Source organism: Drosophila subpulchrella, chromosome 2L (genome assembly GCF_014743375.2).
Source record: "Drosophila subpulchrella strain 33 F10 #4 breed RU33 chromosome 2L, RU_Dsub_v1.1 Primary Assembly, whole genome shotgun sequence".
Taxonomy (NCBI): domain Eukaryota; kingdom Metazoa; phylum Arthropoda; class Insecta; order Diptera; family Drosophilidae; genus Drosophila; species Drosophila subpulchrella.
In genome coordinates, this window is record NC_050610.1 from 14,305,490 (window position 1) to 14,331,161 (window position 25,672).

The 25,672-nt window shown below is 41.4% G+C and overlaps 9 protein-coding genes and 6 non-coding genes across 17 annotated transcripts; 3 read left to right on the plus strand and 12 right to left on the minus strand.

Annotated features, from left to right (window-relative positions):
* Positions 1-44: 44 nt before the first annotated feature.
* LOC119546136 (eEF1A lysine and N-terminal methyltransferase homolog) lies at positions 45-2,803 on the minus strand. The gene is made up of 8 exons (XM_037852240.1): positions 2,646-2,803; positions 2,424-2,546; positions 2,041-2,277; positions 1,771-1,978; positions 1,055-1,673; positions 801-993; positions 605-744; positions 45-549 (listed from the first exon to the last, which is right to left on the minus strand). Exons 1-8 carry the CDS (start codon positions 2,735-2,737, stop codon positions 140-142), a joined length of 2,022 nt encoding a protein of 673 aa, XP_037708168.1. The 5' UTR covers positions 2,738-2,803; the 3' UTR covers positions 45-139.
* Positions 2,804-3,207: 404 nt separating this feature from the next.
* Positions 3,208-8,662, plus strand: LOC119546690 (protein brunelleschi). Its single transcript, XM_037853168.1, has 10 exons — positions 3,208-3,787; positions 3,856-4,620; positions 4,676-5,529; positions 5,584-5,827; positions 5,884-6,440; positions 6,496-6,980; positions 7,044-7,237; positions 7,292-7,483; positions 7,546-7,753; positions 7,847-8,662. Exons 1-10 carry the CDS (start codon positions 3,589-3,591, stop codon positions 8,115-8,117), a joined length of 3,969 nt encoding a protein of 1,322 aa, XP_037709096.1. The 5' UTR covers positions 3,208-3,588; the 3' UTR covers positions 8,118-8,662.
* LOC119546691 lies at positions 8,417-9,527 on the minus strand. Its single transcript, XM_037853169.1, has 2 exons — positions 9,226-9,527; positions 8,417-8,876 (listed from the first exon to the last, which is right to left on the minus strand). The coding sequence occupies exons 1-2, from the start codon at positions 9,436-9,438 to the stop codon at positions 8,688-8,690; spliced, it is 402 nt and encodes a 133-aa protein (XP_037709097.1). The 5' UTR covers positions 9,439-9,527; the 3' UTR covers positions 8,417-8,687.
* A 198-nt stretch (positions 9,528-9,725) lies between these two features.
* LOC119548163 (probable palmitoyltransferase ZDHHC24) lies at positions 9,726-12,590 on the minus strand. 2 transcript variants are annotated; one of them, XM_037855270.1, is made up of 7 exons: positions 12,340-12,589; positions 12,109-12,161; positions 11,872-11,927; positions 11,642-11,690; positions 11,406-11,460; positions 11,177-11,225; positions 9,726-11,003 (listed from the first exon to the last, which is right to left on the minus strand). In XM_037855270.1, the coding sequence occupies exon 7, from the start codon at positions 10,762-10,764 to the stop codon at positions 9,817-9,819; it is 948 nt and encodes a 315-aa protein (XP_037711198.1). In that variant the 5' UTR covers positions 10,765-11,003; positions 11,177-11,225; positions 11,406-11,460; positions 11,642-11,690; positions 11,872-11,927; positions 12,109-12,161; positions 12,340-12,589; the 3' UTR covers positions 9,726-9,816. The 2 variants fall into 2 exon arrangements, with proteins under 2 accessions (XP_037711198.1, XP_037711199.1); XM_037855271.1 differs by lacking the exon at positions 11,406-11,460 and having other exon boundaries at positions 12,340-12,590.
* LOC119548923 lies at positions 11,072-11,145 on the minus strand. The gene has a single exon (XR_005219364.1). It is a non-coding gene; the product is annotated as a small nucleolar RNA Me28S-Cm2645 (small nucleolar RNA).
* Positions 11,300-11,374, minus strand: LOC119548918. Its single transcript, XR_005219359.1, has one exon. It is a non-coding gene; the product is annotated as a small nucleolar RNA Me28S-Cm2645 (small nucleolar RNA).
* On the minus strand, positions 11,535-11,609 carry LOC119548919. Its single transcript, XR_005219360.1, has one exon. It is a non-coding gene; the product is annotated as a small nucleolar RNA Me28S-Cm2645 (small nucleolar RNA).
* Positions 11,765-11,839, minus strand: LOC119548921. The gene has a single exon (XR_005219362.1). It is a non-coding gene; the product is annotated as a small nucleolar RNA Me28S-Cm2645 (small nucleolar RNA).
* Positions 12,004-12,076, minus strand: LOC119548917. The gene has a single exon (XR_005219358.1). It is a non-coding gene; the product is annotated as a small nucleolar RNA Me28S-Cm2645 (small nucleolar RNA).
* On the minus strand, positions 12,228-12,301 carry LOC119548922. Its single transcript, XR_005219363.1, has one exon. It is a non-coding gene; the product is annotated as a small nucleolar RNA Me28S-Cm2645 (small nucleolar RNA).
* A 528-nt stretch (positions 12,591-13,118) lies between the features above and the next one.
* Positions 13,119-14,291, minus strand: LOC119548164 (sperm-associated antigen 7). Its single transcript, XM_037855274.1, has 2 exons — positions 14,158-14,291; positions 13,119-14,068 (listed from the first exon to the last, which is right to left on the minus strand). Exon 2 carries the CDS (start codon positions 13,994-13,996, stop codon positions 13,235-13,237), a length of 762 nt encoding a protein of 253 aa, XP_037711202.1. The 5' UTR covers positions 13,997-14,068; positions 14,158-14,291; the 3' UTR covers positions 13,119-13,234.
* Positions 14,292-14,765: 474 nt separating this feature from the next.
* Positions 14,766-16,757, plus strand: LOC119548082 (cryptochrome-2). Its single transcript, XM_037855167.1, has 2 exons — positions 14,766-15,518; positions 15,588-16,757. The coding sequence occupies exons 1-2, from the start codon at positions 14,852-14,854 to the stop codon at positions 16,541-16,543; spliced, it is 1,623 nt and encodes a 540-aa protein (XP_037711095.1). The 5' UTR covers positions 14,766-14,851; the 3' UTR covers positions 16,544-16,757.
* Positions 16,758-16,956: 199 nt separating this feature from the next.
* LOC119548083 lies at positions 16,957-17,986 on the plus strand. The gene has a single exon (XM_037855169.1). The coding sequence runs from the start codon at positions 17,097-17,099 to the stop codon at positions 17,745-17,747; it is 651 nt and encodes a 216-aa protein (XP_037711097.1). The 5' UTR covers positions 16,957-17,096; the 3' UTR covers positions 17,748-17,986.
* Positions 17,987-18,830: 844 nt separating this feature from the next.
* Positions 18,831-19,574, minus strand: LOC119547223. 2 transcript variants are annotated; one of them, XM_037853983.1, is made up of 2 exons: positions 19,474-19,574; positions 18,831-19,410 (listed from the first exon to the last, which is right to left on the minus strand). In XM_037853983.1, the coding sequence occupies exons 1-2, from the start codon at positions 19,514-19,516 to the stop codon at positions 18,968-18,970; spliced, it is 486 nt and encodes a 161-aa protein (XP_037709911.1). In that variant the 5' UTR covers positions 19,517-19,574; the 3' UTR covers positions 18,831-18,967. The 2 variants fall into 2 exon arrangements, with proteins under 2 accessions (XP_037709911.1, XP_037709912.1); XM_037853984.1 differs by having other exon boundaries at positions 18,831-19,404; positions 19,474-19,531.
* Positions 19,575-19,890: 316 nt separating this feature from the next.
* Positions 19,891-20,540, minus strand: LOC119547224. The gene is made up of 2 exons (XM_037853985.1): positions 20,478-20,540; positions 19,891-20,422 (listed from the first exon to the last, which is right to left on the minus strand). Exons 1-2 carry the CDS (start codon positions 20,518-20,520, stop codon positions 19,983-19,985), a joined length of 483 nt encoding a protein of 160 aa, XP_037709913.1. The 5' UTR covers positions 20,521-20,540; the 3' UTR covers positions 19,891-19,982.
* Between the last annotated feature and the right edge of the window lie 5,132 nt (positions 20,541-25,672).

Here is a 25,672-nt window from a genome sequence, read left to right on the forward strand (position 1 = left end):
TGCCACACATTTAGTTTGTTATTTTTAGCAATTTCTACATACAATTAGTTAATAGTTTAGTCTTTATTTATAACTAAATACAATTAACATTTATTTAAAATCGTAAATCGTCTTTGCTAATGGTTCTAATTTATAAAGATTATATTTTTAACTCGCTGAGGAACTCTGCTACCTCTAGGGCATCCTCACTGGCAAGTTTCGTTTCCTTGACGGCACTGTTCAATCCTCGGCCAGCGGTCCCCATGTTTTTCTTCCACTGTTCAACAGTTTTGTACTTTTCATCGTTGGCACAGTAAATAATCTCGTTGATATCTTCGTCTAATTTGTAGCTGCACACAGCGGGGAAGACTTTGTGCAGATTGTCGAGGGCTTCGGTGCGAAGGCTTTCATCGCGACACACAAGATTGAGCATGAAGAGTCCTTTGGGTCCGATGATTTCCTTGATGTGCTGCAGGATTTTATTGGCCAGGAAACTTTGGGGCGGACAACTCATACCCAAGCTGAGATCCTTGCTGTCCACATCGAACAAAACGGCATCAAAGTGGATATCTAGGAATAAAGACTCATTTTAAATATCGAATTAACCCAGATTGTTGGTTCTTACCCTCATTGCGACAGCGCTCCACGAAATCCAGGCCATCATCAATAACCACATGGAAGCGTTTGTCCTGCTTGAGCTCGAAATACTGCTCAGCCACTTCCAACATAATAGGATCAATTTCAACGGCCGTAATTCTGGCTTGACTGGAAGAAAATTTAATTGGTTTAAATAGTATTTTAAAAACTAGACCTAAACTCACGGTAAAGCGGCGTGAAGAAAGCTGCAAAGGCCACCGCCTCCCAAGCCGATAACTAACACATCCTTCTCCACATCCTTTTTGGGATTTTGCAAAGTGGTAGCCAATTGAACACCCACGGACATGTATAAATGATGCTGGCAGGCCAAGTAGCCAAAGTCAATCTTCTTACGCTCCTTTTTGCCTTTAATTTTGACTAAAACAAAATAATAAAATAAGTTAATAAACTTGTAAAAGTTAGGTTTAAGTATACGTACTTGTTTTGACTAACGCTTCCGACTGCACGACAAACTGATTGCTAAGGAATATGAGGCGTCGCAGGGTTTTGCCGTTGGCCTCCACTTCCTCAATGCGGAAGTCTCCGGATATTTTTGAAAAGCCACAAATAAGAGTCTCCCTTTTGCCTACATCGGATCCAAGAGATAGATACGGTATTTGCTCATTAAGACCAGCCGGCGATAGGTTCTTTATGCTGTCGGCCAACTCTAATTTAACTTCGTCCAAGGTACTATAAACTTGATCGCGATGAAGGGTAACCACAGCCAGTCGCTGGAAGTTGGCGGAGTCCTGGAGCTTTTTCCTTCCAACAGGTGTGGCAAATAGCCACTCCACCTCTCTTCCCTGGGGAACAATGAACGCCGCATATTTTCCCAGGCCCCGAGCTGGCGGTTTGTCCAGTATGTGGATCGTATAGCGAGGGGCTTGCTCCGAAGGTCGATGCAAATCCATTATCACCTCATTGTGACCAGCTATGTTGGATCTGGCCAAACCGTTGCAAACCAAAGCGGCCTTTTGTACTGAGGAGACTGCGTTGCTCAGCTCAGAAACTGCAGTGAATCTCTGCATCTTATCGTTGCCAAAACCAAACTCCAGGATCTGAACGGAAATAGAATAAGAAACTTATTACATTTTCTGCTTAAGTTTATGGCACTAAAATATGTAATGATGGTAATAACAGACAAAATTAACTTACAGGCATCGGAAGACTCTTAAACTTGGTGGCAACGACTACAAAAACTGGCATTGTCAAGGCATCATCGGCATTTTTCTCCTTGTTGGCCTGTTCCACTCCCAGGCAATGGACGATTCTCAGCATGCAATTATGTTTGGGCAGGAACTCCAGCAGGAAGTTAAGGATGTGCTCTTGGAGCAGTGAGATGCCCACATAACGACCACCATTGCTATTATATAAAAATAGGAAAAAGTCAGATGCACTAAATTTGAAATAAAGTGAATTTCTCACCGCATGGTTCTCAGTATCTCCTTAAAATAGTTCTCCACTACAAGTCTCGTTTCGGGGGAATCATCCACGAATAAAGCATCCAGCGTTCCCTTATCCAAGGCCACTGAGAAGCTATCATCTGGGAAGGTCATGGCTGTGGCATCCATTTGCAGGAACTTCATATCAGGACGGGTTTTTGCATTCAGTTCCAACATTTTCTTCACTGCGATGGGTGAGATATCAATGTTTGTGATCTCCCTGAGGGATAATAATAATAATTAGATTTAATATTGGGTATTCTTACTTCTAAGTTTAAACATATTTTAAAGGTATATATATAGACGGGTTTAAAGGACAAGATACGATAGGATAATGCAAGAATTATTAAAATAAAAAACTCCTACCGAAAACCGGTGTCGTACATATCCATACTCAGTTTCGAGTTACCACATCCCAGCATCAGGATTTTGTCAACCGGCTTGATATATTTATGGATCTGATCGCACAACTCTAGATACTCGCCATACCTGTGGAAATAAAATAAATATTAGTTGAGCAAAAAAAAAACACATGTTGCTCGAGTCTTCCCCGAGAAGTCCCGAATATGTTATTGCCCATATGCATACCACTCGAAGGCCTTTTCACCCCGCTTCTTGAAGAACTCGTTCCAGTAATCCGTCTGCGCGAATTCCTCGCGGGTTTTGGGCAGTAAATTCATTGTATCAATAACAATAAAAAGGATGCAAAAAATAAACAATAAAGCGGCAAAATGTGATTGTTAAGAGCATTGCCATTCACTGATTTCTGCAACAGCAGTGTGACCGGAGTACGAAAATATCGGATACTATGCAGAGGTGAACGTTAATGACTATTTGAATTGCCTTTCAATTTTAAATAGTATGCCTTCCAATTTTAAAATTTCTATAACATGGAACTTTATTTTCAATAAATTCGTTAATTTTTCAATGAAGTTAGGTGTCAAAATGTTAAATATAAGTAATAAAATATTCATATGTATTTTTATAAACTTTGTCTTAAGTTAAAGAAAATAAAAACGAGAATTTATTACATATAAAGAAGTAATTTATTTTTGCCATTGCTTAAATTCCATACGTTTGCCAACACTGTTGTAGTAAATTAGAGTGACCCTGGCAACCGTCAATCTGTGCGATGTGCCATTCACAGCGACTAGTCGACAGGCACTGATTGGACAATTTCTTTGCCAAAGCAAACTGCCAAACGGTTTTCTGCGCTCGAAACTCCATTTACATAACGATTTACCGGGATTTAGGCAATCCCCCAAGTGCCCAACATCGCTCTCCATGTGGAAGTGTCCAGTGGATTAGGAAACAGGCCGAGACAGCGGGCGAAAAGCGAGGTGAAAGCAGGCGACACTGACCACGAAAAGGGGGAGGAGGTGGTTCCTCTGAAGAAATCGAACCCAATCGACAGCTCCACCTCTTGGCGGCGAAATGGGAAACGTCTAGAGCACGTCTCGGCAGATGCAAAGACAACTGGGATCGCGATCCTCCGGACTGGGACTGGCACTCGGATTGGTTTTGGGTGTAAATGCGTGCTGCCGTTGGCCTGATGCTGTCGCACGGTGGTGGTGGCGCGGAGCCAGCGATGTCCCGGCCGGATTACGAGCAGAGTGCTCTGCACCACAGCTGCCTGCTGGTTCTGCTGCGGGGCGTGGGACCCTCCCGTGCCCGAATCCTTCAACGGGCTTTCGAGAAAGTGCGACGTGTCAACCACATCCGGGTGAATGGTGGGTGGTGCTCCTAGTTGAACACCTTGCAAACTTCATTCGTTAACAACGTACCATCTCCTCCACAGATTCCGCTGGCAATCCCCGCTCCATTTGGATCCGCTTCGTTCACGATCACCCTGTGGAGCACAACGATTGGGGCGATTTTCAGACCCATCGCCGTCTGCTAGGGCTCATCACCATCGGCAAATTCGATAGCCAAACCGAACTCAATGAGCTGTGCCGCCAGCACGAGTCTCTGAAAGTGCGCTATGGCTCCACTCTGTTCGAATCCCGTGCCATATTCTTTGGACCCGATGAACCGCCTTTGGAAACCATTGGCGAGGTACTAACACCTCCGTCAGCTGGAGGTCGTCGCCTGCAGGATGAGTTCACCACGCCCTCGAACTTTAAGGCGCAGGCCTTCTTCTATCGCGAACAGGATCCGTGCGTAGATCTGGAATCCCGGATTGGGGACTTTGCCAGCGCCTTGTTTTGGGTCCTGGAATCGCGACGTTTGGAAAGATCCCGAGAGAAGGCGGACAAGGTGAGCCTGTTGCTAGCGCCCTTCGAAAAGAGAGATTTTGTGGGGCTAGATATGGAGTCCAGGAACAATAGGAAAAGATGCGTGGGCCGTGTCATGAAGAACCTGGCAGATCTGTCGCTGCAAGCCGGCCTTGTGGACGATGCTTTGAGCTTGTACCACAATGCGAATGAGACCTTGAGGTCGGTGGGCGATTCCTTGTGGGTGGGTGCCACCGAGGAGGGCCTGTGTGCCGCCTCCGCCGTGCTGTTATATCCGCAAATGCGCGAGATCGAGACACTGCACAGAAACTCTTCGCTCCAGGAGGCGGGTGAGTAGCCAAAAGCATACTTAATTTTCTCTTACTAATTTTAAATCCTTTCCAGGCACCTCCCCTTTGAAAAACACCCCCGAGAAGTGGCGTGCTAGTGATGCCACTAAGAAGATCAGCGCCAATGAAGCCACTGTGAACAATGTCGACTCCACCCATCAACAACAGCATCAGCGTGTGACCTCGAACTCATCTTCCTGCTCATCAGTATCTTCCCTTGTGACGACGGCCACCAATTCCTCCGCCTCGGACACACCGACTACGTCGTCTTCTTCCACTTCGACGATATCGGCCGCACCGATTCCGGGACACCAAAGAAACGGCGATCTACCGGGAAACATACTCAAGGCGGAGGAGATTACCAACTACTATCGCAAGGCCATTATTAACTACAGCAAATACAGGCATGCAGCCACCATTGAAACGGAGGCGGCTCTGAAGGCCTCGCGGATTTGCATCGAGCAGAATCGACCCCTCGATGTGGCCATGTTCCTGCAAAATATCCTGTACATTAACCTGAGCATGAGCGAAGCAGAGCGAGTAAAGAGATTTGAGATAATTACGGAGCTGTATCAGCAAATTGGATATCAGAGAAAGGCGGCATTTTTCCAACGACTCGCTGCGCTGAAGCACGTGCAGCAGGGCAGCCAAGCGCCGGACTGGAATCAAAGCTATCGCCTTATGTTGGGTAGCTTTACGGGCTATCTGCTTTGTCTGGATCCGTTAGAGGTATTGGAGAATGCTGCCGGCTGGCCGGCGTTACAAATCGATCTGGTCCAGACCCTCATAACGGCCGCAAGGCGATTGGGACAATCGGCTCTGGCCACACGGCACATGACCTTCCTGCTGCAAACACAGTGGGATAATATGTCGCCCACGGAACAAAGCGAAATGGCTGTGCAACTGCAGGTGAATTAACTTAATTAGGAGGAAGGATGAAGATGTAATTGTTATTTTTTTCAGAATTTAAGCGCCCAGTGCGAGGGATCTCCTGTGCCCTTGGTGTTAGAGAATGGCACTGTGATACCACCCGCAAATCTCACGGATCTGCCTTACTGCCTTGATTTTCAGGTTAAAGATCTGCCCGCTCATTTACGACCGCAGAGAATAAAGGTGGCCAAGGCAGATAGTGGGCCATTTCTGTTTACGCCTATACACTTTAACTCGGTCGACAGAAGGGACAAGAAAAAGGACAAAAATAAAATAGGTAAGCTAATACGGTGTATGGAGGATTCTCTTTAACACGAAATATATTTTTTGCAGCTTTCCAGTGGGTGCAAAACGATCTAAGTGAGGTGACTGTGCGCCTGCGCAATCCTCTACCATTTGAGCTGCCCGTAACGGACATGAGATTGCTGACGAACGGTGTGGTATTTGAGTCTCTGCCCCAAACAATTGTGCTCCAGCCACATGTTCCCACATACGTGGCACTCCACGGAACGCCCATCGAGACGGGGCAGCTCGATCTGCAGGGCTATAGCACTCACACTCTTGGTGTGAAGTCAAACTGCCGGCTGAAGCATATGCGTGGGCGTAGCTTTCCGCCCAACTACCTAGTGGATGTGATTCCCGCCCTTCCTAGGATATCCGTTAAAACTTCGCTGCCCCAGACAGCCACGTTTAGTAATATGAATAGTGCGGATATCGTTGTGACATCTGCCAGCCTGACCCTGTACAATGGAGAATCCTCCAGCTGTACGATTACGATCACTAATGAGAGCGCCACGCTACCGTTGGAGCACCTGGAGGTTAACATAAACTCGAATGTAGAGCAGGAGCTGCAAAAAAAGATCTTTCGAATAGATGAAGAAGCTTTGAAGGTGAGATTTATGCCGTAAATGAGAGATTATAGCTAAAGTTTTCCTTGTTTTGCAGGCCAAGCTGCCTGTGCCTCCGCAGGGTTCCATTGAAATTGTCGTGGATGTTTATGCCGAAGCGGACTTCGTTTGTCCCCAGCCCCCAGCTTCGGTGCATTCCAGCGCTGCTGCCGGTGATTACGGTGCGGCATCTCTAACGCATTACTCCAACGCTTCCACCTTTGGGCACGCCAGCTTACCCTCTAGAGTTGGTTCGCCGCAACATCGTCGGCACGAGCCGCAGAATTCCAGCTTCCGATCGACCTTTTCAGGCGGTCAACCGTCGCTGGCAGCCTTGAGCCTGCAGCCAGGCGGCGGAGGAGGAGCAGGACCTTCTAGTCTGGGATCGCAATATTCGCAGCACATAGAGGCACAAGTGAGATTGAAGTACTCCGGGGGAGAGGCTCTGTTAGCGGGTTATTGTCGCCAGTGTGCGGTTTCTTTTAACCTAGAATTGCTACCCAGCGCGCAGATAACTAGCTGGGATGTTCTGCCCGCTGAGGTGTAAGTGGAAATCTCTTTCTTTTCTATAGCAATTATTTTAAATGTTGTCTTTTAAATTTGCAGTGCCTCCCAATTTTACCTGGTACTTGACATTTCCAACCTAACCGCTCAAGAGATGTCGCTCAACTATACAGACACCAAGAATATACTCATCGAGGCCAAAGAGAGCTGCCGTGTGCCCATACCGGTGGATCGCTGTTCCCTAGAGCAAGTGGTAGCCGCCCGGGCAGCCGAGGTAGCTGAGAATCTGGAGAGGGGTACGACTATTTATGTGCAATATAAGGTCATAATAATAATTCTTTGCCACTTAGAACTGTGCTTTCGGACGCAGCTTCTGTCGTTTAATGATGCTCTGAGCAAGCTCTGCTCAAGTCACATAGCTGAACGGGTGAAAATTAATTGGCTGTTGACGGGAACAGACATTCAGGGAATTGCCTCCCTGCGAGGCATAGTTCTAACCCAGTCCATGGTGGACTTAACAGCTGTATCGCCTTTGGAGTGGGGTAAGTTGTTTGTGATTAACTTTACCGAAATCTTTATAATAATAGATGTATTTTGCTTTTAGCCATCAGCTTCCAGGAGACCCCTGTGCAGCCGCATAGCGAGATGGTGTGCACAGTGGGCCAGCGGTCGCATCTTAGCATTCAGCTGGCAAACCAATCCCTGCAGCCGCTCAGGAACTTGGTGCTGAGCATCAAGTTTTATCAAGATTACCTGAACGGAATGGAGAATTACAATTTGGAGACACGCGTGGCCATTTCAGGACCAAATAGGTAAGCGATGTACCAAAAAATACACATCCCTCTGATAATATCTCTGTAAATCAGATTTTAAGTTTAATTCTAATCTTATTTACGATCCCTTAGAATTGCGATTCCCATACTGGAGAAGCAGGAGCAAAAACAGCACACTTGCTCTGTGATATTCTTTACACCCGGACGCTTCAAGGCCAGTATCGAGTGTACCAGTAATCCGCAGAAGCAATTGGAGCAGCCAGCTTCTCTGCTAACCCGTTCCTGTCCGGTGGAAACCGAGAAAGTGGGGCAGTCAGTCATGTTCTCCTCCAGCTACGATGAGCAGCAGGTTCACGTGTGGAAATTCATTCCGCCCATCGAGGTGACCGTCGTGGAGCAGTGAAATGTTAAATGTCGCTAGTTTAATTTTGTTATAAAGTTTCTGTATGTATTGTGTATACACCTAATCATCCGCGTTCCCGTTAAATAGTTTGATTCCTCCGCTCTGTTATAATTACATAAAAAAATACGAAAATCAATTGTTTGTAAAAATTCTAAACTAGAAACAAAATATAACGTATAACACTGTATATAATTAAGCGCAAACACACATCATATATAATGTACCCTAAGCTTGTTAGAGAAAATGGCCATAACATAAATCTTGTAGAGCATATATCCCACGCCTGTAACACATATACATATTTAAACAAGCGTTACGCCGTGGTATATTTATATAGATAGCAAATGTTCCGCGCACTAAAAGCCACGCCAAGCATTATACATTTTGATAACAAACTCGTATTTACAAAATATTTTTATACAATTACTGGGGCAATACACATGTATCATTATTAACTACAAATTAAGATTGTTGCTAAAGAAATTATGCCAATGAAATGTGTGAGTAACTGTAGTGTAAACGCAATAAAACTCTATTTGACGAAACATGGGATTTGGCTTGAACTTTTTCTCATCCGAGTCTTCGTATCTCGTCCATGGTGAATCCGTTGCGTTTGAGCATAATGCAGGAGAGCACATAAACGTAGTAGCTACCCGGGATGAAGGTCAGTGCCCCGATGATGCCAAGCGCCCACACGCGATCCGATCGCTCCCGGCTCGTATCCGTCAACCAATTCAGGGTGGCGAAGGCAATGCAGATCTGAAAACAAAGAAAGATGTGACCAGTAATTTCTTGTGCATTAATAAGGTATCGTTCTACATGGAATGGATAAGTGTTAAACATAATCTGAGCATTGTGTTTACTAATAACGATAAATATATGTATATTTTTTAATGAGCTATCTGGTGTATTTTTACTAAAATAGATTAAAATTAAAGAAATAATTATAAAACTAATTTTAATTAGTAATAATACATTACATACATAAATATGAAATTCTATAATTTAAAGAAATTCAGTTTACAGGACTCATAAGACATTATTAAATCGATAAACAGTCAAAATATGATAAAACTTTAAAAAGAAACTGTTTTTAAAATGTACTTACAATGCCACCGATGAAAAGCAATAGGATAATGACAATGGTTTTCCAGGGAACTGGACCGGGTACAGCCGGTTCCACCCACTGTTCATTGACGAATCCATCTGTCTCGCATTCTGTCTCCACCACCTTAATGTACTCCCCAGAGGCTGCTGGCTGGGAACTTCCACCCCCCGCGTTCAGACGAAGGCGCGAATCCGATTTGGTGGGCATCTGCATATTTGGTCTACTGGCCGATCTTGACCGGGTGAAAATGAAACACTAAACAAACATTTTGCGGCGGCTGAGGCATTTCAATGTTATCAGAAAAACAGCTGATGGAGCTGCCAACCTGGCGACAATGAAGTACAGTAAGCCCTAAATAAACTAAAATCCAAAGAAGCTTTAACAAAATATATAATTTTTAAAATTCATATATAGCCAGCGGTCCCCTTTTTTTGTTTGTGTGTTTTTTAAAGAATATTCTATTTTTGTTTAGAAAATATATTACAGGTTTACTTTAATCATTTTTAAGTAAATGCCTAAATGAGTTTATTTTATTTATTTAGCAATACTATCAACAATTTCAAAAATAAAATCATATAGAGCACAGCATCCTTAAATGATTTTTTCCGAAGCCCGATCGTCACCACCTTCATCCTCATCTGTGGGCTCCCAATGGAATCCGTCCTGGGGCAGCGGGCTTGGTATAAATGCAGAAATCCAGGTCCATTTCATTCGCCTCCCCAAAAACGACTCAAAGTTTCGGCGCAGTCCTCGATCGTACAGAAAGTTCTGAAACTTAAACTCATAACATATTGATCCATTTTTGATGACGGACCAGTGCTCGATAATCATATAGCCAGCTCCACAAATCCCGATACAAATCATAGTGAACGCAACTGCGAACACAAGCTCGTATCTACCAGGAAGTCCCAAATCAAATATCTCCATAATATTAGAGTTCACATCGAAATCGTAATTGCCAATATGATTTTTTTGTAAATATGGTACTGGCATGCGCAGCAATCTGAATTGGTACTTCCCTCCTCGTAGCACAAAGATGAAGATGAAAGATGATATTAAAGAGATCAGGCAGCTTAGAAACAAATAGATTACGAAATAGAAGAAGTATCTATAGTTCGCATGGCCAATGCAGCAACCTGTAACAATGCAGTGATGATCTCGCTTTAGGACACATACATCACACGCATTGCAGTGACTTGCTCGAGGTGGTGCCAGGATCCGGCACACATCGCACTTGTGCCAGTCCTCATTGTTTCTTCCCCGCTCCAATTGATCCCTCATACACTTGGGATCGATGGTTGAATCCACCAGTATGCACATGACTAGGTTTGACAATATATTAGAGGCGCAAAACAGCGCCAGAACCCGTTGAAATATGTAAATGGGTGTTCCATATTCCGACAACTCCGGCAGCACTATCTCCATGAGTATATAGTAAACCGCGAGCACTACGCAAACAACAAAAGTCATAATTAGTCGCTCCATCTTCGCTTTCGGCCAGATTTTCTTCAGTGAACGGAATCTCATTTTTTTGTACATATTCAAAATTTATTTAAACCTGGAGGTCGATTGAAAATTGATTTGGACAGTTTTTTTTTGTCATGAGTTTGACTGAGGTCTACTAGATAGTTAGGTTCTTGTAAATAAATTTGTTTTCTCCTACTACCCAATTATAAATTTCAAAAAGTGTTTTGATAAGTTTATTAATATTTATTTATGTTAATAATATATTTTTGACCACATCATTCAACCGATTTTTGTCATCAGGCAACGGAACTCTGTAAAATTAAAAACATGGATTAGTATTTTAACGATATTAAAGAAATTTATTAATTATAACATTATGAAAATCAGTTATACTATCAAGATAAATCAACATAGATATCAGATGTCCCTATCATTAGGTCTCATCATAAAAAACAAGGATTTCTATACTAAAAACAATACTTACATTCTTAATTTTTCGTTTATCCATTAGAGATATCCGGTTCGTTCTTTTCCTGCAATAATTATAAATGAAGGAACTATTAGGATATTTTCTTATATAATACCTAACAAAAGAATTTTTTATTTGAATAATCAGTTCTACTATCATGATAAATCAGCATAGACATCAGATGTCCCTATCATAAGGTCTCATCATAAAAATCAAGGATTTCTGTACTATAAAAAATACGTACATTCTAGGGAATTCTTTTTCGGTTGATCCATTATAATTTCCGGGTCCCCGTTCCCCTGCAATAATCGTAAATTACAAAATTATTGTAGTATTTTCTAAAATAACTCCCAACAGAAGAATTTTTTATTTAAATAATCAGTTCTACTATCAAGATAAATCAGCATAGACTTCAGTTGTCCCTATCTAAAGATCTCATCATAAAAATCAATGTTTCTGTACAATAATAATAATACTTACATTCGTGGGAATTCATTGATCCATTAGATGTATCCAGTTCCGCCTTCACCTGCAATAATTATAAATTAACGAATTATTGTAGTAATTTCTAAGATAAGACCTAACAGAAATATTTTTTAATTTAATAATCAGTTCTACTATCAAGATAAATCAGCATAGACTTCAGTTGTCCCTATCTAAAGATCTCATCATAAAAATCAATGTTTCTGTACAATAATAATAATACTTACATTTGTGGGAATTCGATTTTAGTTGATCCTTTACATGTATCCAATTCCGCCTTCACCTGCAATAATTATAAATTAACGAATTGTTGTAGTATTTTCTAAGATAAGACCCAACAGAAATGTTTTTTATTTGAATAATCAGTTCTACTATCATGATAAATCAGCATAGACATCAGATGTCCCTATCATAAGTTCTCATCATAAAAAAACGTGGGTTTGTATATTGTATTTGATACTTACTTATGGAGGAAGATTTATTTTGAGGTCGTTGTATAAGGGTACAGCAATTTCATCTAAAAGAAAAATATAATTTTTAGTACTTTTCCAGAGAAGACTACACACTCTAAACATTTTTTTTTGTTATCAGTTCTACTATCAAGATAAATCAGCATAGACATCAGTTGTCCCTATCTAAAGATCTCATCATGGTCGTATTATATAGTATAGTATTTAAATGAAAACATTACTTACCGCTTAAGCCATCCCATGTTGGTCCTAAGAAGTCTCAAAATGAGACTTCAAGGTTCAATTGCCGCGCTTCTCAAGATCCGCACATTTTTTCGGTCACGTTTAACCTTCACCTATTCAAAAGCAGTTTGCCAATGATATTTCCATGAATTTCCTGACATTTTCTTGGGGATTCATCTTTATTTTAATATATTCTTCCATAGCTCGGCAACACGTGGTGCCTTTTTGGCCTGATGAGTTAAACTGTGACTGCTTCACCGCTGTGACACGGAAACCAAAAAAAATACTGGATACTGGAAATTTGTAGGATTTTTTGGTGCTTTTTGAATGGCGCCCCGTATTCAAGATTAATTTGAATTTGTCAATCTTTTCTATATTTTTATTATATAAATAGATATTGCGATTCGGACGCTGTTGCGGATACATAACTTGTTCTAAACACTTCACCTCCAACTTTCGCTTCCTAATTGGCCAACAAATTAAATTGCTTATTACTTATGATTTACATGGCAGTCAGTGACCTTGCATGTGACTAATCTGAATCAACAAAACTAATCTCACTCGATACAAGGCTGTCATAACTCGAAAAATAAGGCTTTTTTTGGGAATACATTAAACTAGGTAACCCTAAATGAGAGATGATTCTCAAGCCTCTTTCCGTATTCTAAATACAATTAATGTAAGTGGTGGTGGTATTTTTAAAATTTTAAAAAAGGTTTGGCTTTACAATAATTGCCAAATATAATCGAATAGGTATTGGGAAACAAGACAAGTATGGCCGATTCTCTTTTTATGGTTATAGATTTATGAATCCCTTACAGAGTATAATCATATTTTTTGGGCTACGACAGTCTTGCATTAAGTGAGCTATCTGCATACTAATTGAGTTCCAGCCGACTCATGGGTCCTCTGTGGATGTGGTGGCCTCCTGCGCCTGCTGCTCCTGCTCCAGTTCCTGCTGCTGCGCCAATCGCAGACGCTTCTTGGCCTGGATGTCGGCCAGCGTTTGTTCTATGGAGCGCATGTCCTTCTTGTTCTTGCTGGGAACGAATCCGTAGCTTTGGTTGGTCTCCGTCTTGCGAGCCGCTTGCAATGCGGCCGACTCTCCGATGAGGTGGGCATACTTGGCCTTGTAATTGGTCGGGGGTTTAACTTCGCCGGAGTCGTGATCCCCGGCTCCTGATGTGGAGGAGTTCGCCGCTTCGGAGGTGGATGCCTCCTTGTCACTCTGCTCTTGCGCCAATCGCTCCCGCCGTCGCTCTGCGTACTCCTTGGCGATCTCCGGATTCCAGCCGTCACCGTTCCGGCGGGCGGTGACCTCATCTTCGCCAGGAGCGTGCTCCTTTTTGTACACAACCGAATGCCGGTCCACATCCTCGCGGCCAAAGCTCATGGCAATGAAACCGCCATTCTCGGCCACCTCGTGTATCACCGAGCGATGCACCTTGTCCAGCGGCTGGAACTCGATGCAATGTCGGTCGTCCTTGGCGAATCGGCCCATTCTTTCGTCCACATACTTCCGGAATCGGAGGAGTTCCTCCTTCTGTTTGTTCTGCATCCGCTCCATCATTTCGCGCTGCTTCTTGATCATAGTCTTCTGCTGCTCGTTGTTGGCAGGCGGAGCATCCATGGCGTTAAGTATCGTGTCGAGCAGGTCCATTTTCCCGCCGTGTTTTCCTCGCTTTTCCGCCGTGATTTCCTCGCTTGTTGTTGATCAATTGGCGGAGTGCGCCTGCAATGCGATTCCACCGAAAGAAATGCGAGGGAATCTTGTTTAATTGGGCTGTTCGCTCTTTTTAAGCGGTTTTTCGGGGGACTTACCACTCTCTGGCGTTTATTATTAGCCCCTTGGGGTTGTTCGATTGTCGTTAATTTGCTTATTTTATCGGGGTAAAGTAAATAGTAATTATAAATATATTGACAACCGGTGCTTGTGCACCAAATAAATTCTGCGAAAAATACTGAAATTCGGGGATGCCAACTCGTTGCCAATTGCGGTATTTTGGCATTTTTGAATTGCACAACAGCTGTTTACACTTGGCGGCAAGTTTCAAGATTATTGCTTAAATATTCTCAAAGCTAATAAAATTGAGATTGCAAATATTTGAAAACTCAAAAACATCTATGTAAAATGAGGGTTTTTTTTTATTAAAAAGAGTAGTCAAATCTTTATAGTTTTTCCACCAGATTTTGGATTTTATCTTATTAATTTATCAGGTGTTGCATATCATTTTGATAATTCTTTATTTGATATATTCCTTAGGTTCTGTTCATATATTACGTAATCATAATTTTGCCGATTTTGACCAATAATTACCTTCTCTAACAAAAAAGTAATCATTTAGACAGCCCCATACGTTTATATTATATACATAGGTAACAATGGAATTTTGCAGAGCAGTGTAAATGAGTTCGGAAAAAGAGTTGGCAGGTCTTTTAGCGCTTTTGTATTTAAAAAACATTTTCCATTTTAAGTCCGAATAAATACCGTTTAAAGTCACGGACACGTGCTGAAATGGAGGCAGAAAAATCCACACTGGTCCACTGGTTCCGTAAAGGACTTCGGGTCCACGACAATCCCGCTTTATCCCAGATTTTCAAAGCCGCCAATGTGAAGCCCGGCAAATACTATATCCGCCCGATATTCATTCTGGATCCGGGTATCCTGGATTGGATGCAGGTGGGAGCCAATCGGTGGCGGTTCCTTCAGCAAACGCTGGAGGATCTGGACAAGCAGCTTCGCAAACTCGATTCCCGTCTGTTTGTGGTGCGTGGGAAGCCCGCAGAGGTTTTCCCGCGATTATTCAAAAGCTGGCGTGTGGAACTCCTGACTTTCGAGACGGACATCGAGCCGTATTCCATCTCCAGAGATGAGGCCGTACAGAAGTTGGCCAAATGCGAGGGTGTTCGAGTGGAGACCCACTGCTCACACACGATTTACAATCCGGATTTGGTTATAGCCAAGAATCTTGGCAAGGCTCCTATTACCTATCAAAAGTTTCTAGGCATTGTGGATAAGTTAAAGGTACCCACAGTTCTAGGGGATCCTGAAAAGCTTTTGAAAAAGCTTGAGCCACCTAAAGATGAAGTAGAGCAGAAGGATTCGGAAGCCTATGATTATCCTACTATGGAGCAATTGGTCAAAAGACCAGAGGAGCTGGGACCCAATAAGTTTCCGGGAGGTGAGTATGTTTATAATCCTAAAAATTCCATTTCTTTAATACTATATCTTAAATTATTTCCATAACCAGGCGAAACAGAGGCTCTGCGGCGTATGAAGGAATCCCTAAAGGATGAACTTTGGGTGGCCCGCTTCGAGAAGCCCAACACGGCACCCAATTCCCTGGAGCCCAGCACTACTGTACTGAGTCCTTATCTGAAATTTGGATGCCTAAGTGCTCGATTGTTTAATGAGAAGCTCAAGGAGATTCTCAAGCGTCAGCCGAAGCATTCCCAGCCTCCTGTTTCGCTAGTTGGGCAGCTTATGTGGAGGGAATTCTACTACACAGTGGCAACAGCCGAACCTAACTTCGATCGGATGTTGGGCAATATCTACTGCCTGCAGATTCCCTGGCAGGAGCATCCCGAGCACCTGGAAGCCTGGACTCATGGACGCACCGGCTATCCTTTTATCGATGCCATAATGCGTCAATTGCGCCAGGAGGGTTGGATCCATCATTTGGCACGGCATGCGGTGGCCTGTTTCTTAACGCGCGGAGATCTCTGGATTAGCTGGGAGGAGGGGCAGAGGGTCTTCGAGCAGCTACTGCTGGATCAGGATTGGGCCCTGAATGCTGGCAACTGGATGTGGCTCTCCGCGTCCGCCTTCTTTCATCAATACTTTAGGGTCTACAGCCCGGTGGCTTTTGGCAAGAAGACGGATCCCCAGGGTCACTACATAAGAAAATATGTCCCGGAACTCGCAAAGTATCCAGCTGGCTGTATTTATGAGCCCTGGAAGGCCTCCCTGGCCGATCAAAGGACAAACGGCTGTGTCCTGGGCACGGATTATCCCCATCGGATTGTTAAACACGAAGTGGTGCATAAGGAGAACATTAAGCGAATGGGTGCCGCCTATAAAGTGAATCGGGAGGTGCGCACGGGCAAGGAGGAGGAGTCGTCCTTCGAGGAGAAACCAGAAACCTCCACTTCAGGCAAGCGGAGGGTGCGAAAGGCAGCCGGAAATGCCCCCAAGCGAAAACGTTAAAACCGAAATATGTATGCCATTTTAAGAAATAGGAGTTCTAATATGGGTATAGTATTGGTTTATATGTGAATTTGAAAAAATTTTTAATGTAATATTTTAGATATTAGTCTTAACTGTCTTCTACCCTAAATAGGGTAGGATTAGGAGTAGTTTTAAGTGTTTGTTGTTCCTTAACCGCCTGTAAAAACAAATTGATTGAATATGAAATTGTAAGATGACTGGAAAAGTATTTATAGCACGTACCGTTGAATTTGAAATTAATTTTATTTGAACCAACATATTATTATGAATTCCCATTGTTATATGTTTTGGTACTACCGCTCTGTAACATAATGCATACATCGGAAACAATTTACCCTTGGATTTAACTTCGTTCCCAATCGAGTTGTGTCAGTTGTCGAGCTAAGCGGTGAACTTCAGTCATATCTAAAATTTCGGCAGCTTAAGACCTTCCAATTTTTGTTTGTAAATAAAGTATTTTTTTAAAATTCCCTTTGCGGTTTTTTGTGTGATACGTCGTTATTTTCGAAAATCCAACTCACCCACGAAAATCATGTTTCGCAACTTGTCGATGCTGAGAAACAAGCTGGCAGTGCAGCGGACTCTGATTTCCCGCCTGACCTCGCGCTCCAAAATGTCAACCGGAATTACGTGCCTCACCATTAATCGTCCTAGGAACATCGACGGCGTGACAGTGATAGATATTAATATGAATGATATGGCCAAGAATGATATGGATTTCAATCGTAATTTTGTGAATTCGCTGACATCGATGGATCGCCCTCATTTCGTTGAACCAGTTCAGCCAGTGGGCACTGATGCGGTTGATTCGCCACCTACGGAGGACTCTGCTCCCGCGGATACCGTGGATATCTTGCCCGCCGGTGCACCCAGTTCCGTTCTAGGCGTCGACGGAACTCCCATTGTACCCATCGAGATCGACGGCTGGAATCAGGACGACGAGGATCCCACCGTGCAGAAGAACGTGAAGGACGTGGACATCGGCAATGACGACGAGTACAAGGCCGAGATGGCTCTGCGGGTGCCAGAGATCAGGGAGGCCCAAACCGAGTACAAGGGCATCAAGGTGAAGCTGCCGGAAACGGCCAACCAGGATGTGGGCACCTATCGTTTCCGTCGCGAGGCTGAGGATCTCAAGGCCGTTGGAGACGACACGCGTCTTGTTCGATTCGACAAGAAGTAGACGAAACGTGTTTTAGGTTTCAAATCTCACCCACTATCTTCCACTTGTGTTAACTTCAACGAATGCTTTCAAAATTTGTTTGGATCTTCTGGTCGACCTCCGCAAAAAACTTTTCCAATTTTGTAATGAAGTTGACCATTCTAACGAGAATGGCAACTGAAATTGGATGGAAGTGGGCTCGGTTGTAGTCGGCGTTACCATTGATGTAATCGGAATAAAAATTAACTTTAGGTATACAATGGATTTTTTGTACTATTGAGATTTTGGGAGCTAAGTTATACCATACCCAATCAGATGGTTTAATTGTACCCTTTACTCTAGGAGTATAAGTATGCCCAAATAACGAGTGAAAAGAAGCGTTCAGACCCTATAAAATATATAAATTGATTGCCCGATGTAGATGCCACTGCAAGCATATGGTCACATAATAGGAATATGCAAATTGCAAAATTGTTCCCAGTTCGGTTGATTGTTATTATCTGTGGACCGATGGCGTTGCTGCAGACATGGCCACTAAGAACTGTCAGTTGGCGACCGTTCATGCCTAAATGAAAATCGAACTATAGACCATGACCACTATTTTAACGCACCCCACTCCACGCGCCATATCACAAAAGATCGTTTTGTGGTCAATGGCAACCGAAACCGGGGCAAACACTTCCCATAAATTGCATTAAAAGCGGGCCAGAAGCGAAAACTACTCGTAACAATGCAGCAGATATAAACACGCTGCAAAATGTTTGTAGGCTCTAAACCAAAATTGAATTTGCGGTTTTGCCTGCGGGGGCGTGCCTGTGGGCGTTGGGAGGTGGGTGGTAAAAGTGTGTGCAGGTGGGGTGTGGCAAATAACTGTAAATGAAGCTAAAATGCGGTTAGCCGAATGGGGGATGCAATAAAAATGGCCAGGACTCGGCGGAAATGCGGGGATGGTCAACAAGATTGATTATAATCAATATGAACAGTGACAGAATCTCAATATTTTAGGGTATATTAAAAGAAATCAGGACATTTTCTTTGCCCAATGCTAAGCGCTACAAAGCATTTTGACTGTTAATTTCGACAACACTAAAAACATTCCTCATATAATGTTTTACATAAAATATTTTATTTCTTCGCACTTTTTAATGCATAACTAACCTTCGTAACCCTCGAATAATACACCAATCTAAAATAAACACATATTTTGGCTATGCATAATTTAATTTAAGATATCGTTTTTCTTAATAATAACTATATTCGTCGTTTTCGGTGCTTTCATTACTTTTATTTTCAGGATCACATTGTTTCTTATTTCGCAAAAGGTTTGTCAGTTTTATAGCATTTGAAAACTTGTATGCCATTTGCAAAGATCTTTTCTGCCTTCGATAAAATTGAAGACACTTTTTAGTGTTTTCAATGAGAAGTTTATTAATCAGATTATCGATCGTGGTGATGCGATTCGTAATACTGTTTTCCAAGTCCTGCCGACGGTTATTGTACAGATCAAATTGAGCTCGCACCTTAAATTGCTCTTCCATAGGACTCTTCTTACTAACAATGTCAAGTTTTTTAATCCACTGAGAAAACTCCGTGTTTCCCATAGACGAGACTTTATATTTTTCCACTATTTCTGTAACTCCCTTGGTTGCTGCAGCATGAAGTTCCACAAGTGTAGTGCCTAAAACTGGAGAAAATATAATTTTATTGAGCTGAAAGGCTGTCTGTGAGTTTAACAAAACGGTCTTACTGTAGTTTAAATTTGGCAATAGGAATATTGCTGTAATCTTCATACTGCTAATTCGAAAAGTTAGCTGAAACTAACGTTAAGTAAGGGTAAGATTACATGTGTATATCAAAACAATTCGATATGCTTTAAAATAACAAGCATTCCAAATAGCTGTACCTTTAATGATACAGCCATAAAAATAAATTCGTTATCGATCTTAATAACTTTCTAAAAAAACCCACCTCTTTCAAGTGTATTTATAAATTTTATTTTTAGCCATTTTCCAAAGACTAATCTAATAAAAGACAACATGGATTTTTTAAAAATGAGTCATAATTTATATGTGAGTTACGAGAGAGATTTGTGAGATTTCATATTTAGACAACCATACCTTACAGCATTAACTTTAATGATTCAGCTATGAAAATAAATTCCCACTTGTTTCAACTAAAACTTTATTTTTTTCAACTTTGTTCAAAAACAAAACACAAAAATAAAATTAAAAATTTAATATTGCCCAAAGTTAAAATTTATAAGTAATCAGAATCATCAGAATCCTCTTTTTCGGATAAGTTTTGTGGGCATGAACGACTATTTTTATCAACTTTGATTTCTTTCATATTATTGGTGAGCTTAAGGGCGTTTTTAAGTTCATTTGCCTGCATTTTGTAAAACTTCACACATCCCTTGCCTCCCATTTTTAAGTTTAGCAATTTTCTGACTCTGGACAAACGATTATTAATACTATCTTCAAGTTCTTGACGTCTCCTGTCGTAAATGTTGAATTCATTCAGCAATTCTATTTTCCGTACAACATTTCCCGGATTAAAGACTGGCGAATCGATAGCATAGTAGATTTTTTCAATCCACCGGGAGAATTCAGCATTTCCAGTGGACAAGTGCCTATATTTGTTTACAATATTTTGAAGTCTCCGTTTATTACTACTCTCAATAGGATCATCACTTAAGGCTGTGGGATACATTATATTATTGAGATATAAATTTGAAGCTCTAACTGGACTTACCATAGCCAAGATATGCCAATATTAAAATAGGTATGATCTTCATCTTGCTATGGAGAAACGCCAACTGATACTGGCATTGAATAAGTTCTTATTTTATAGATATAAGCTTAAAAAAATTAATTAGTCAAGCTTAATCCTAGGAAAAACATTGTTTTATATAAGAAACAATGAAGAACGCTATAGTCGAGTACCTCGACTATCAGATACCCGTTACTCAGCTAAAGGGACCAATGGGAAATGGAGATATGCTAGCAGCAAAGCGAGATTAAAATGCGACACCTACCGGCGGTAGACGGACTTAAGCGTTATGGGCGTTAGAGTGGGCGTGGCATATTCGCGTAACAAACTTGGGCTGCGTACAAGGCTACGGAATCTAAATCTGACATCCCAATTCTCTATCTTTAATAGTTTTCGAGATATTCACGTTCATATTTACGATTTTTTGAAGTTTGGGGCGGTTTGTGGGCGATAAAGTGGGCGTGGCAAACTTTTTTTTGGGTCAATCGATAGGTACTGATGAGAACAACACATTTCAGTTAAAATTTTTATTCTAGCATCAAAACTGTAGGAACCACAGTTTTTGGCGGTTTGTGGGCGTTAGAGTGGGCGTGGCACTCTGCCGAAACAAACTTGCGCTGCGTAAGAAGCTCAGGAATCTGCATGTTAAATCTCAATAGCCTAGCTCTTATAGTTTCCGAGATCTCCGCGTTCATCCGGACAGACGGACAGACGGACATGGCTAGATCGACTCGGCTAGTGATCCTGATCAAGAATATATATATACTTTATGGGGTCGGAAACGCCTCCTTCTGCCTGTTACATACTTTCCGACGAATCTAGTATACCCTTTTACTCTACGAGTAACGGGTATAAAAATACGTGGAAATCTGCAAAGCGAATTATATTACTAAAAGCTTGCATATGTAAGTTGTAAAGTGTGTAACTATGTATTATTCTGTTGATAGCTGTGTTGTTTCAATATTTTCTAATAATAAAATGTAAATAATCTCTGCTTATTAAGATATAGTTAGTATATATTATTAACATACTTCCGTACTTAAGCCCACTTACTTTCTTTCACAATTCATATTTTCTATATTGAAATAGGTATATCTGTTATGTAGAGCTAACGGTTGGTATAAATGTATCAATCCCATCCCAGCAATATCTTTCCGACATGGCAATGGATACTGGGGGAAACTCACAGCCGGTAGTTTGCGCCTGGAAATGATGTGGTCGGTTAGTTGCGGTCCATGTGGTGGTTGTTGGTTCTAGCTGTTTCCCTTGATGACGTTGGGCATGGAAATGACGACTGGCTGACGGCAAAACTTTTTTCTTTTCGGACCCAACCGTAAATGTAACTACGGCAGTTAAAGTTAGGCCCTCTGGCAGTAGGTCAGACACCCGACATCCAGACATCAGACGCCAGACCAGTGCGGTTTTCAAATGAAAATGCCCAAGCCGAAAAATTGCCAGCCAGTGGCAGTTTTGGCATTTTGGGGGCTACAGCAGATAACTTTGAACATGAGTAGGGTAGCTCTTTTTTACAAAACACCCTTCCCAAAAATATGTACTAGTTAAATAAGTTTACTTTTTGGTTAATATTGAGACCAACAGTATTTGTTATTTTAGGAGTATAATTTCTATTTATAAAATAAAACAACCAACAAAAAAAAACTTTTTGTAAATTTCTTTAATGTTTTATGTCAGCAACATTTATCGTTAAACCATTTTAAGTTCTGGTCTGATCATTATAATATTTTAACTTAATTTGGTTGATTTCCTTATCAAAATATTTTATTAAAGTGTGAGCTGCAGCAAGAATAATCGATAAGTCAGTCTCAAATGGACCGCTCAGCTGCATTGCCCCGATCTGCCACACCCCTTTTAATCCTACCACTCCCCCAACCGGAGGCCATCAGCATCATCATTATCATTACCGTTATCATCGTTGGTCAACTGGCATTTCCGCTGGGCCCGAGAGTTGGCCAAGGGCCATTACAGAAGTTGACCAACTTTTAATACCCGCACTGGCCATGTTGCGCATGTGTAATCCCATTAAAATCCAATAAGTTAAATTATTTCCATTATTATTATGTGAACGCACTTTGTAGCCGCCCGTCCATCAGTTTATTCGTCCCATTCCCCTCCTGCACCCACCTCTTTTGTGTCCTGCGTGATAACAGCTCATGTGGGCGTTTATCTCTCGTGTGGCTTTTGTCCTCGAATGCTGTTTTCCGCCTCACCTCTACACTCAAAAGAAATGTTCTATATTTTATTAATTTTTGTAGAAATTATTCCAGAACTCTGTGATTTGAAATAGCCACTAATACTAACCAATTAAATTTAAATAAGGACATATAATTATTAATTAAACTAATCCAAAAAACTGTTTAATAAGTAATTACTTGAATTAAATTGTGTTTCTAAATAACAAAATTGTTGTTAATATCTATGAAATGGTGTTTTGGAAAAGTAATTTGTCTCTACTTCTTAATGTCTAATCTATTTTCAAAAACACCCTCAATAAAAAGGTTTTAAAATGCTACAAATCAGTTTACAATTTGCAAAAAAAAATATAACACTTATACATTTTTAAGGGATAATATTGAGCTCCCTTTAAAGTCTTGGATACCTTTATATTTCAGTGCACGGTTTAAAATCTGGCGGCAGCACTTTTGACCAATATCTGCAACACTTCAAACTCTGCTGGCTGTTTCTGTTTCATGTCCCCTGTTTGTTGGCCTTTAAATTGCATTACGTTCGTGCAATCATAATGATTGCCATTGGCATTGCCGTTGTTGTTTCCATTCTGTCCAGTAATTTGCGTATATTTTTTAATTACTTGGCTGCTGGCTTCGGAGCTTAAGAGCCGCCGAATCGTCGATGGGACTTAACATTAACAATAGATCTCGTCAATGAACGTTTCTCGTAGAGCTCGGAATAAGAATTTCTCTTTATTATTTTTATATGTTAAGCTCATATTTTACAATCTTAATTGGATGAACAAGCATTTTAAAATATTTTCGGAGTGTTAAGGGTTGTGATATTATATTTTAAAGGGTTCTTTGTTTGTTTTGTGTTCGCTTATCGAAAGGACTTGAGACCCTCAGCCAGCTTTATTGACCAGTAAAAGCCCTAACACAATCACAGGCAATTTACCTAACAATGATTACACAGTTGAAATAAGTAAGCCACTACTTCAAGTTTCCCAACAAATAGGTATTACATGGAATTGAAAACTTGGCCGGACCGAGCCCTTTGATAACACGCTTACAATGGCATCGTTAATGGATCCAGAGCCCTGGACGGATGCAATCACCATCAATATCCAGCAATCAATAGTCGATGAGCCAATCGAAGGCAAACCAGACCATAAATGCCAGTGAGCCACTTGAAAGTCATCAAAGCTGTTATCTAATGGAATTCTTAAACTTCTGCCGGTCATTTTCCCCTCTTTTCTCTTTATTTTCCCAACCAAAGGATCCATAATTAAACATGCAACGCATAATGGAGCTCTAATGGCTAATGAATGGGGTGGATTGGGTGGTTGGAAAGCGGATGGAAATGGAGATGGAATGCAAGATGCCGGGCGGTGTAAAATTTGCATTTTTCCTCTGTTTTCCGCCGCGCCAATGGAATTGAAAATTAACTCATTAAACTCGTCGGTGGCCAACGCGTCGTATACGTAATGCCGCAAGATTTCGCCAAAGATTAATGATTTTCCAAGTGACAGAGAGAGAGAGAGATGGAGGTTGAGAGGTGGAAAACGTGAGATATAGATCTCCCGGTTGGCGAGAATTTCCATGCAATTATTTTCATATCAACTTCAATGCGCCGTGAAAAGTCTCGCAGCAATGAAAAACCGATTTGCTGTTGTGACAATTGTAATTTTTCACTCGCTTGGCTTCATTGTCCGAGTTAAACTGATGATGCCACTGGCAGCACTGCCACTGACGCAGCCACAGCCACTTCCTCAGTTCCCCAGTTCCTCAGATAATCAGAGGTTCCTCGCAGGGCTTTTCCTCCTCTGAATTTCATTTAAATGATTACGGTTTTTCATTTCCCTTTCGCAGTTGGTTTCTGTATGCTTGTTTTTGTGTCGCCGGCCATCACGTGAGGCATACATTTTTCATCGAGCCCCCCAGACTTTTGGGTGTATTTTGCACTCCATTGGCCGCCGGTTTTCGGGGAGGATGACCAATTGGTTTTATGATCCATTCCGGCACACTTATTTCCTGCTGTTTATGTTGACGAGTTCTCTTTTACGAGCCCCTTTCATTTCACTCAATTTTCTTAATCAATTTTTATATGGGTAGGAGACAGGCCAAAAACAACATAGCTGATAAAGCAGAACAGTAAATAAATTAAAGATGATATAGTAAATCTATATCTCAGTGCTATTTCTTAAAGGTATTTAATTTTTGAATTTAAAATCATTTAACTGGGAATTAAGTTTCTAAAGTCATGATTCCCATTCTATGCTTGCCAAATTGCTTTTCATTTAAAATTAGCTGGCCACAAATTGAACAATTAAACTAACACATACCTATGAACATTGGCCATATATTCTCAAAAGTTTGGCTTCAAATCTAGCTCATGTTAATATATTTTTGCGGTTGCCCAAAAACTCGGCACATGCCAATTATGCAAATTCGTTTTTCGCTTTTATGGCCTCAACGCAATGCTCCCAAATGTTCCGAAATGTTTTTAAAAATTCATTAGAAAATAAGTTTCAGGAAGACCCCTTCATGTACGCCTAATATGATTTCCTTTCCAACATCCAACTAACTAAAACAAAAATAGTTGCAAACTACAAAATGATAAGTTGAAAGTTTAGTTGGATTAGTCTGAAGTGTTGCTGGTTAGAAAAAATATGCGAGAAAAAGTTCAGACGAAAGTTTGGGGAATTTAATAAATGCTTAGTTTTAAATGCTTAAATGGTGAGATAAATAGCTAAGTCAGGTTTAAAGGGATCTATAATTATAAAGCATTTGATATATCTTTCTGGAAATGTAGACAAGGCCGAATCGGAAATATAATTTAAAAGTAAATTTCAATTACCGAATGCAGGGTGTTTATAAATTATGAGCGGGATCCGTGACCGCAGCGCAGACATGATACAAAAGTAAATGCAACATTTTTCAAAATATCAGCTATTCCCACGCCAGCTCGCAGCTCTTTTGTTGCCATTT